Raw genomic sequence first — 12,292 nt, forward strand, 5'->3', positions numbered from 1 at the left:
GTCTGGAGCAGGGGGGGCAGAAACATTACCCCTGCACCACTGTGCCAACCTGCAGTGTAAAGCTGTTGGGATTTTCACACTGTAAATGAAAAGTTCAATTCACAGATTCAGGTCTCGTGATCAACAACGCCCACTAAACAGAGACTAGGAAAGAAAATATCTAAACTTTCAGGATTAAACTAAGAGACACCCAAGTACAAGATAGTTATTGAATAATTGAATTTATTAATGACCAAGATATTCTTCATTAAGAGAATAATAACATGAGACTAACTCAAGGGCAGTCAACCCATAGTGTGCCATTTAATAAAAGGACTAGCATAAAGCAGAAAGTAAAGTGATCTGTAAATAAGGTTGAATGAAGAGATCTAAGAGGTGTCATATACAACAAATGCTGCCACATTTTGCTCAGTAATGAGCCAGAATACAGTTCATGGAATTTAATTAGAAAAGTGAGAAAGCAAAATAATTGCATAAATATTACAATTCCCCAAACTCAATATATCAGTTTATTTTTAATTTAATGACTGACTAGAATTTTCCAGTCTAGCTTACACTTGAAGCTGGCAGATCAGTCACAAACATTTTAAAAATATACTTGTTATACTTATGGAACAGAACATTTATTATGGAACAGAAAAAAGGAGAAGTATCATCAGATTTTTCAAAACCACAGAGAGCATTTCCAAATGTTCTGTTTATCCACCAGTCATCATTCTTCCTACTGTCATTGAAGCAAAGAGCTTTCTTAATATTTAATAATCAATTTTACAGAGGTCAACTAGAGCCTGGAAGGACAAGACTAGGAAATCTGATGTGTGTCGGTCAAATTTGCAAAGGATTGTTATGTCACTAGAAGATAAATTAGATATATTTATATCAGTAGCTCAACAGATGGAAACTGATGGGATCTTGTATGTCATCAGCAGATACAGTTATGAATCTTCTGCCATTTCCATATCTTCCTGCAAAGTCTCCACTATCTTTTCCTCCAACTTCTTTGACTTTTCTGTTAAAAGAGAATGAGACTTGAACTATCAAAATAAAGTATGAAATGTCATTTCCAAATGACTTACAAATCACAATGTTAATTATCTACATTATGTATCTTGCTTGCAAGATTCTTATGATCGCTTTAAACACCAAGGAGCATTGTAAATTTCAGACCATTACCTGCATGAGGAGCCTTGATAAGATGGATATTCTGTTTGACCTCTTTGATGTCTGCCTTTGTCTCCAACTCTTTATTTTTCTTCAACCTTAGACAAATTTGAATACTCATTAGATCAGAAATTGTTTTTACTATACATCAGATATCAAAACATCAATGAAGTTTCAGCTGCTTATTCCAGTTGATCATGAATAACCAGATACTCCAATTAAGCAGCACTGCAAGATTAAACACCAAGAATACAGGACTAAATTACATAAATACAAATTATTCAAGAATAATTTTACTCTGTGTCCTATACTTAGCAAACTTTCCAATAGAAACAAGCACACATTTAACCTTGATTTTCATGAATTAGTCACATTGACATATACCTTCCCCGTATGATATGAATTCATCATGTTTTGAATAATTGAATTTATTAATGACCAAGATATTCTCATTAAGAGAATAATAACATGAGACTAACTCAAGGGCACAAAATTTCTGTAAATTCCCACTAGTTTTGCTCCTCTTTTCCAGCAAAACTTTCAACATGAAAAGGCAACTGGAAATATGACCAAACTGTCACTGGCTATCAGTGATTTTCACCCTACTTATTCAACTGCATCTCAAGAATGCATCTAAAGTGACGGGCTTCATTTCTTCAACTGAACAGGTAACAGGATCATACTCCAAAATTAAACCTCAAATATGATACTTCAAATGAATGAGCACTGTATTCAAATAAATTGCACTAAGGTTTCATCTATCTTTTATCGTTTGCAATAAAACAATCAGTGAGTTCACCCAGGAACATGTTTAACATTCATCTCACACAGGTTAAATGTTGTCCAGACTGCCAATCATCTCATCCACTGACTTGTGTACAACCTAGATAATACAGTACTGTGTAAAAGTCTGTAAAAAAAAAATTCTGTAAAGTGAAGGTGATTTGAAAAATAATGAAATTAAAAGCTTAAACATCAAATTACAATAAAGAGCAGTAAATAGTAAAAAAAAATAAAATCACTATTTGGTGCAACCACACTTTGCCTTTAAAACTGTATCAATTCTAATTAAACAAATTAGGGATGATGCAGGATCAGGTGATGTGCTGTAGCTGCATAATGTGGGAACTGTGGACCCCATTGTGGTTCCTGGTGACCACATCTGCAGCAAGTGTTGGCTGCTCGAGGAACTCCGGCTCAAAGTTGATGACCTAGAATCTGAGCTTCAAGCACTGTGGTACATCAGGAACGGGGAAGAGTTACCTGGATTCTCTGTTTCAGAAGGCAGTCACACCCATTAGATTAGCTGCTTCAAATTCGGTCTGTGGTCAGGGACAAGAGGGTGTGACTGCGAGTGAGGTGGTTAGTGAAACCCAAGAGACAGTGCTGGAGGAGCCTCAGTCCTTGAGCTTGTCCAACAGGTCTGAGATTCTTGCTCCTTGTGTGGATGAGAGTGGGAGCTGTAGGAAGAATGAGCAACCTAACTGTGGCACCATAGTTCAGGGAGCCATTCAAAAGGGGGGGGGGGGGAGAGAAGAGAAATGTAGTGGTAATTGAGCATAGTATAGGCAGGGGAATAGACAGAGTTCTCTGTTCCGAGGATAGAACATCCCGAAGACTGCCTGGTGCCCAGGTTTGGGACATCTTATCTGACCTGCAGAGGAATGTGCAGTGGGAAGGGAAGCATCAATTTGTCTTGGTCTATGTGGATACCTATGACATAGGTAGAATGAGGAAAGAGGGAATTTTCTGCTGAGAGAATTTGAGCAGCTAGGGACTAAATTACTACCTGAACCACGTGCAAATTGGCATAAGGTCAGAAGATTAGAGAGTTAAATGTGTGACTCAAGGATTGGTGTGAGAGAAGTGGGTTTGAATTCTTGGGAAATTGGCATCAGTTTTGGAGAAGGAGGGAGCTGTACCAATGGGACAGGCTCCACCTGAACCGGGATGGGACCTGGATCCTAGTGAATTGCATAACTAGGGCTGTGGATAGGGGTTTACACTAAATAGTCGGGGGGGGGCGGGGTGAAGTCAACAGACTGGAGAAGTAAGATTAAGATTAAAGATTAAAGTGACTAAAAATAAGGAACCTTGGTTCTCAAGGGATACTTGAACTCTGATAAAGAAGAGATGACAAGTATAGGAAACAGGGAGCAAATAAGGTGCTTGAGGAGTATAAAAAGTGCAAAAGAAGTACCTAAGAAAGAAATCAGGAGGGCTAAAAGAAGACATGAGGTTGCTTTGGCAGTCAAGGTGAAGAGCTTCTACAGGTATAATAAGAGCAAAAGGATAGTAAGGGATAAAATTGGTCCTCTTGAAGATCAGAGTGGTCGGCTATGTATGGAACCAAAAGAAATGGGGAAGATCTTAAATGGGTTTTTTGCATCTGTATTTACTAAGGAAATTGGCATGGAGTCTACAGAAATAAGGCATAACAAGTAGTGAGGTCATGGAACCTATACAGATTGAAGAGGAGGTGGTGCTTGCTATCTTCAGGCAAATTAGAGTAGATAAATACGCAGGACCTGACAGTGTATTCCTCGGACCTTGAAGGAGACTAGCGTTGAAATTACAGGGGCCCTGGCAGATATATTTTAAATGTCGGTATCTACGGGTGAGGTGCCGGAGGATTGGAGGATAGCTCATGTTGTTCCATTGTTTAAAAAAAGGCTCGAAAAGTAATCCGGGAAATTATAGGCCAGCAAGTTTGACGTCGGTAGTAGGTAAATTACTGGAAGGAGATAGGATCTACAAGTATTTGGATAGACAGGGCCTCATTAGGGAGAGTCAACATGGCTTTGTGCGTGGTAGGTCATGTTTAACCAATCTATTAGAGTTTTTCGAGGAGGTTACCAGGGAAGTGGATGAAGGGAAGGCAGTGGATATTGTCTATATGGAAATTCAGTAAGGCCTTTGACAAGGTCCCGCATGGGAGGTTAGTTAGGAAGATTCAGTCGCTAGGTATACATGGAGAGATAGTAAATTGGATTGGGCATTGGCTCAATGGAAGAAGCCAGAGAGTGGTAGTGGAGGATTGTTTCTCTGAGTGGAGGCCTGTGACCAGTGGTGTGCCACAGGGATCAGTGCTGGGTCCATTGTTATTTGTCATCTATATCAATGATCTGGATGATAATGTGGTAAATTGGATCAGCAAATTTGCTGATGATACAAAGATTGGAGGTGTAGTGGACAGTGAGGAAGGTTTTCAAAGCTTGCAGAGGGATTTGGACCAGTTGGAAAAATGGGCTGAAAAATGGCAGATGGAGTTTAATACAGACAAATGTGAGGTATTGTACTTTGGAAGGACAAACCAAGGTAGAACATACAAAGTAAATGGTAGGGCACTGAGGAGTGCAGTAGAGCAGAGGGATCTGGGAATACAGATACAAAATTCCCTAAAAGTGGTGCCACAGGTAGATAGGATCGTAAAGAGAGCTTTTGGTACATAGACAATAAGTGCAGAAGTAGACCTTTCGGCCCTTCGAGCCTGCACCGCCATTCAGAGATCATGGCTGATCATCTACTATCAATACCCAGTTCCTACCTTGTCCCCATAACCCTTGATTCCTCTATCCATAAGATACCTATCCAAACAACAGGAATTTATCACCCCTTGTTCAATCCCTTCCGACCTATGTTCGTGACACTTCTCACGCTCTTAAACTTTTCGATGATTTTAAGTTCCCTGGCCCCCACCGCTTTATTTTCACCATGGATGTCCAGTCCCTATATACTTCCATCCCCCATCAGGAAGGTCTCAAAGCTCTACGCTTCTTTTTGGATTCCAGACCTAATCAGTTCCCCTCTACCACCACTCTGCTCCGTCTAGCAGAATTAGTCCTTACTCTTAATAATTTCTCCTTTTGCTCCTCCCATTTCCTCCAAACTAAAGGTGTAGCTATGGGCACCCGTATGGGTCCTAGCTATGCCTGCCTTTTTTGTTGGCTTTGTGGAACAATCTATGTTCCGTGCCTATTCTGGTATCTGTCCCCCACTTTTCCTTCGCTACATCGACGACTGCATTGGCGCTGCTTCCTGCACGCATGCAGAACTCGTTGACTTTATTAACTTTGCCTCCAACTTTCACCCTGCCCTCAAGTTTACCTGGTCCATTTCCGACACCTCCCTCCCCTTTCTAGATCTTTCTGTCTCTGTCTCTGGAGACAGCTTATCCACTGATGTCTACTATAAGCCTACTGACTCTCACAGCTATCTGGACTATTCCTCTTCTCACCCTGTCTCTTGCAAAAACGCCATCCCCTTCTCGCAATTCCTCCGTCTCCGCCGCATCTGCTCTCAGGATGAGGCTTTTCATTCTAGGACGAGGGAGATGTCTTCATTTTTTAAAGAAAGGGGCTTCCCTTCCTCCACTATCAACTCTGCTCTTAAACGCATCTCCCCCATTTCACGTACATCTGCTCTCACTCCATCCTCCCACCACCCCACTAGGAATAGGGTTCCCCTGGTCCTCACCTACCACCCCACCAGCCTCCGGGTCCAACATATTATTCTCCGTAACTTCCGCCACCTCCAACGGGATCCCACCACTAAGCATATCTTTCCCTCCCCCCCTCTCTCTGCATTCCGCAGGGATTGCTCCCTACACAACTCCCTTGTCCATTCGTCCGCCCCATCCCTCCCCACTGATCTCCCTCCTGGCACTTATCCATGTAAGCGGAACAAGTGCTACACATGCCCTTACACTTCCTCCCTTACCACCATTCAGGGCCCCAAACAGTCCTTCCAGGTGAGGCATCACTTCACCTGTGAGTCGACTGGGGTGATATACTGCGTCCGGTGCTCCCGATGTGGCCTTTTATATATTGGTGAGACCCGACGCAGACTGGGAGACCGCTTTGCTGAACATCTACGCTCTGTCCGCCAGAGAAAGCAGGATCTCCCAGTGGCCACACATTTTAATTCCACATCCCATTCCCATTCTGACATGTCTATCCACGGCCTCCTCTACTGTAAAGATGAAGCCACACTCAGGTTGGAGGAACAACACCTTATATTCCGTCTGGGTAGCCTCCAACCTGATGGCATGAACATTGACTTCTCTAACTTCCGCTAGGCCCCACCTCCCCCTCGTACCCCATCTGTTACTCTTTTTTATGCACACATTCTTTCTCTCACTCTCCTTTTTCTCCCTCTGTCCCTCTGAATATACCTCTTGCCCATCCTCTGGGTCACCCCCCCCCCCCCGTCTTTCTTCCCGGACCTCCTGTCCCATGATCCTCTCGTATCCCCTTCTGCCTATCACCTGTCCAGCTCTCGGCTCCATCCCTCCCCCTCCTGTCTTCTCCTATCATTTTGCATCTCCCCCTCCCCCTCCAGCTTTCAAATCCCTTACTCACTCTTCCTTCAGTTAGTCCTGACGAAGGGTCTCGGCCTGAAACGTCGACTGCACCTCTTCCTATCGATGCTGCCTGGCCTGCTGCGTTCACCAGCAACTTTGATGTGAGATACCGATCTAGCTCCTTCTTGAAAGCATCCAGAGAATTGGCCTCCACTGCCTTCTGAGGCAGCGCGTTCCACACCTCCACAACTTTCTGGGAGAAGTTGTTCCTCTTCAACTCTGTCCTAGATGACCTACCCCTTATTCTTAAACCATGCCCTCTGGTACTGGACTCTCCCAGCATCTGGAACATATTTCCTGCCTGTATCTTGTCCAATCCCTTAATAATCTTATATGTCTCAATCAGATCCCCCCTCAATCTCCGTAATTCCAGCGTGTACAAGCCCAGTCTCGCTAACCTCTCTGCATAAGACAGTCCGGACATCCCAGGAATTAACCTAGTGAACCTACGCTGCACATCCTCCAAAGCCAGGATGTCCTTCCTTAACCCTGGAGACCAAAACTGCACACAATACTCCAGATGTGGTCTCACCAGGGCCCTGTACAAATGCAAAAGGATTTCCTTGCTCTTGTACTCAATTCCCTTTGTAATAAAGACCAACATTCCATTAGCCTTCTTCACTGCCTGCTGCACTTGCTCATTCACCTTCAGAGACTGATGAACAAGTACTCCTAGATCTCTTTGTATTTCTCCCTTACCTAACTCCACACCGTTCAGATAATAATCTGCCTTCCTGTTCTTGCTCCCAAAGTGAATAACCTCACACTTATTCACATTAAACGCCATCTGCCAAGTTTCTGCCCACTCACCCAGCCTATCCAAGTCACCTTGAATTCTCCTAACATCCTCATCACACGTCACACTGCCACCCAGCTTAGTATCATCAGCAAACTTGCTGATGTTATTCACAATGCCTTCCTCTAAATCATTGACGTAAATCGTAAACAGCTGTGGTCCCAATACCGAGCCCTGTGGCACCCCACTAGTCACCACCTGCCATTCCGAGAAACACCCTTTCACTGCTACCCTTTGCTTTCTATCTGCCAACCAGTTTTCTATCCGTGTCAATATCCTCCCCCCCAATGCCATGAGCTCTGATTTTACCCACCAATCTCCTCTGTGGTACCTTATCAAATGCCTTCTGAAAGTCAAGGTACACCACATCCACTGGATCTCCCGCGTCTATCTTCCTGGTTACATCCTCAAAAAACTTCAATAGATTAGTCAAGCATGATTTGCCCTTGGTAAATCCATGCTGGCTCGGCCCAATCCTATCACTGCTATCAAGATATGCTGCTATTTCATCTTTAATAATGGACTCTAGCATCTTCCCCACTACTGATGTTAGGCTAACAGGGCGATAGTTCTCTGTTTTCTCCCTCCCTCCTTTCCTAAAAAGTGGGATAATATTAGCCATTCGCCAATCCTCAAGAACTGATCCTGAGTCTAAGGAACATTGGAAAATGATCACCAATGCATCTGCAATTTCCAGAGCCACCTCCTTTAGTACCCTAGGATGCAGACCATCGGGACCTGGGGATTTGTTAGCCTTCAGTCCCACCAGTCTACTCATCACCGTTTCCTTCCTAATGTCAATCTGTTTCAGTTCCTCTGTACCCTATGTCCTTGGCCCATCCATACATCTGGGAGATTGCTTGTGTCTTCCCTAGTGAAGACAGATCCAAAGTACTTAAATTCGTCTGCCATTTCTCTGTTTCCCATAACAATTTCTCCCAATTCATTCTTCAAGGGCCCAACATTGTTCTTAACCATCTTCCTTCTCTTCACATACCTAAAAAAACTTTTGCTATCCCCCTTTATATTCCTAGCTAGCTTGCGTTCATACCTCATTTTTTCTCCCCGTATTGCCTTTTTAGTTAAGTTCTGTTGCTCCTTAAAAATTTCCCAATCATCCATCTTCCCACTCACCTTAGCTCTGTTATACTTTTTTAATGCTATGCTATCTCTGACTTCCTTTGTCAACCACTGTGGCCACTTTCCCCCCTTTGAATCCTTCCTTCTCCGGGGGATGAACTGATTTTGCACCTTGTGCATTATTCCCAAGAATACCTGCCATTGCTGTTCCACTGTCTTTTCTGCTAGGATATCCGACCAGTCAACTTTGGCCAGCTTCTCCCTCTTGGCTCCATAGTCTCCTTTGTTCAACTGCAATACTGACACTTCTGATCTGCCCTTATCCCTCTCAACTTGAAGATATAAACTCATCATATTATGGTCACTACCTCCTAATGGCTTACTTCAAGATCACTTATCAAATCCTGTTCATTGCACAACACTAAATCCAGAATAGCCTTATCCCTGGTCGGCTCTCGTACAAGCTGCTCCAAAAATGCATCCCGTAGGCACTCTACAAACTCCCTATCCTGGGATCCAGTACCAACCTGATTTTCCCAGTTCACCTGCATGTTGAAATCCCCCATAACTACTGTGACATTTCCTTTGCCACATGCCATTGTTAACTCCCTATTCAACTTGCATCCAATATCCATGCTACTGTTTGGGGGCCTGTAGATAACACCTATTAGGGTCTTTTTGCCCTTACTGTTCCTCAGTTCTATCCACACTGACTCTACTTCTCCTGATTCTATGTCCCCCCTTGCAAGGGACTGAATCTCATTCCTCACCAACAGGGCCACCTCACCCCCTCTGCCCACCTTTCTGTCCCTTCGATAGCACGTATACCCTTGTACATTCAATTCCCAGGTCTGATCCCCCATGCAGCCATGTCTCCGTTATCCCAACAACATCATAGTTACCCATTCGCACCTGAGCTTCAAGCTCATCCGCCTTATTTCTGACACTTCGTGCATTCAGATATAGAATTTTTAACCCATTTCTCCTCTCTCTGTTTAAATCGCTGCCTATTGTGCATAACCCAGCTCCCCGAACTCTCACTGGGTTATACGCCCCTCGAATTTTGTTGTCCTTCTTAAATTTACTTACTCTTTCTGCACATTTAACTCCATGCTCCGTTAGACCATCCCTCTGCACAGGTATCCTCCTTATCACTGGCCTTTATAAATCAAAGTACTGAATATAAGAGTTGGAATGTTATGGTGAGGTTGTATAAGGCATTGATGAGGTCGAATTTGGAGTACTGTGTGCAGTTTTGGTCACCAAATTACAGGAAGGATAGTGATAAGGTTGAAAGAGTGCAAAGAAGGTTTGCTGCTGGGACTTGAGAAACTGAGTTACAGAGAAAGGTTGAATAGGTTAGGACTCTATTCCCTGAAGCGTAGAAAAATGAGGGGAGATTTGATAGAGGTATATAAAATTATGATGGGTATAGATAGAGGGAATGCAGGCAGGCTTTTTCCGCTGAGGCTAGGGGGAAAAAAAAAGAGGACATGGGTTAAGGGTGAAGGGGAAGAAGTTTAAAGGGAACATTAGGATACTGTGTGCTCCTTCACACAGAGAGTGGTGCGAGGGTGAAATGAGCTGCCAGATGAATTGGTAAATTCAGGCTCACTTGTAACTTTTAAGAAAAACTTGGACAGGTACATGGATGAGAGGTGTATGGAGGGATATGGTCCAGGTGCAGGTCAGTGGGACTAGGCAGAAAAATGGTTCCGCACAGCCAAGAAGGGCCAAAAGGCCTGTTTCTGTGCTGTGATATTCTATGGTTCTATTGAAAAAAGGGCAAGATAAAAAAAGAGAAAAGTAAAAGTGAAGAAAACTCAAGTGCAAAAGAGTAAAAGATTACAAGGTTTTAAATGAGTGTAAGGAGACTTTATTTGAATGCCTGCAGTATTGAAAATAAGGTCAGTGAACTTGTGGCACAAATCTGTACAATAGGGGCCATTAGAGAGACGTGGTTGCAGGGTGGAGAGGGCTGAGAATTAAATATCCAAGGATATCAGGTAATACAGAAGGATAGGTAGGAAGGTAAGGGAGGTGGGTAGCACTCTTAATTAAAGATGAGATCAGGGCAATAGTGAGAAACGATACAAGATCTAAGGAGCAGAATGTTGAATCCATCTGGGTAGAGGTTTGGAATAGTAAAGGGAAAAAAAAAACTCACTGATGGGAGTCGTCTGTCAATCACCGAATAATAACATTACTGTTGCACAGCAATAAACAGAGAAATATGTGAGGCATGTAAGAAAGGAACAGCAGTTATCATGGAGAACTTTAACTTGCATGTAGATTGGGTGAATCAAGTTGGTCGAGGCAGTCTTGAGGAGGACTTCATAGAATGCATCCGTGATGGCTTTCTTGAACAGCATACAAGGGAACATGCTGTCTTAAATCTAATCTTGTGCAATGAGACAGGCAAAATTAGTGATCTTGGTAGTTAGGGATCCTCTTGGAAAGAGTAATCACTGTATGATTTTCTCATACAAATGGAGGGTGCAATAGTTCGATTGAAAACCAGGGTATTATGCCTAATCAATGGAGATTACAATCAGATGAGGGAGGATTTGGCTAGTGTAGACTGGGAACACAGGCTATATGGTGGGACAGTGGAGGAACAGTGGAAGACTCTCAAAGACATTTTTTTATGGTGTTCAACAAAAGTACATTACAGTTAAAGCAAGGTCTGTAAGGGTGGGGAGAGCCAGCTTTGGATAACTAAGGAAATAAAGGAAGGCATCAAACTAAAAGCTTGTGCATACAAAGTCATCAAGAGTAGTGGGAAACTGGAAGATTGGGAAAACTTAAAAACGAACAAAGAACCACTAAGCGAGCAATAAAGGAAGGGAAGCTAGATTATGAAAATAAACTAGCACAAAATATAAAAACAGACAGTAAAACTTTTTTACTAAAAGCAGAAAAGGGTGGCTAAAGTGAACGTAGGTCCCTTGGAGGATGAGAAGGAGGAATTGATATTGGGTAATGAGGAAATGGCAGAGGCTTTGAATGATTATTTTGTGTTGGTCTTCACGGAGGAGGAGACATCTAACATGCCAAAGAGAGATGTTTTGGATGCGACAGGAGGTGAGGGACCTTGATAAAATAGCTATCACTAAAGAGTTAGTGCTGAGCAAACTTGTGGGGGGCCTGAAGATAGACAAGTCCCCTGGTCCTGATGGAATGCATCCCAGGGTACTGAAAGAAAAGACAGAGGTTATAGTTGAGGCTTTACCAAAATTCTCTGGACTCTGGGCAGGTCCCAGCGGACTGGAAGACAGTGAATGTTACGCCACTGTTCAAAAAGGATGTAGGCAAAAGGCAGGTAACTATAGGCTAGTTAGTTTAACATCTGTAGTTGGGAAAATGTTTGAAGCTACCATTAAAGAAACAACGAGGTATCTGGAAAGAAATGGATCCATCAGGCAGGCGCAGCATGGATTCAGCAAAGGCAGGTCCTGTTTGACAAACTTACTGGAGTTCTTTGAGGATATAACAAGCGCAGTGGATAGAAGGGAACAGATGGACATTATTTACTTGAGTTTCCAGAAGGCATTCGATAATGTGTGACAAAAGAGATTTATAGATAAGGATGCATAGAGTTCGGGTGATGTATTAGCATGGATGGAGAATTGGTTAACTAACAGAAAGCTGAGAGTTGGGATACATGGGTGTAACTCTGGTTGGCAGTCAGTAGAATCTGAAAGAGAGGACCAAGTGTAGTGTATCTAAGTTTGCTGATGATACTAAATTGACTGGAAAAGCAAACTGCGCAGAAGATAGAAAGAGATAAAGATAGGTTTTGTGAGTGGGCAAGGGTCTGGCAGATGGAGTACAATGTTGGTAAATGCAAGGTCATCTACTTTGAAAGGAAAAATGAAAGACCACATTATTAT

At 43.0% G+C, this 12,292-nt stretch overlaps 1 protein-coding gene across 1 annotated transcript in view; it reads right to left on the minus strand.

Moving 5' to 3' along the window:
- Window positions 1-205: 205 nt before the first annotated feature.
- Window positions 206-12,292, minus strand: part of rsl24d1 (ribosomal L24 domain containing 1) — a 29,332-nt gene continuing 17,245 nt past the window's right edge. Inside the window, exons 5-6 of the mRNA XM_063066500.1 lie at window positions 1,174-1,259; window positions 206-1,009 (exon numbers count right to left, since the gene is read on the minus strand). Coding sequence (XP_062922570.1) covers window positions 936-1,009; window positions 1,174-1,259 — 160 coding nt within the window. The 3' untranslated portion in view covers window positions 206-935. The remainder of the gene's footprint in view (window positions 1,010-1,173; window positions 1,260-12,292) is intronic.

The sequence above is a fragment of the Mobula hypostoma genome, chromosome 13, assembly GCF_963921235.1.
Source record: "Mobula hypostoma chromosome 13, sMobHyp1.1, whole genome shotgun sequence".
NCBI classification, from domain to species: Eukaryota; Metazoa; Chordata; class Chondrichthyes; order Myliobatiformes; family Myliobatidae; genus Mobula; species Mobula hypostoma.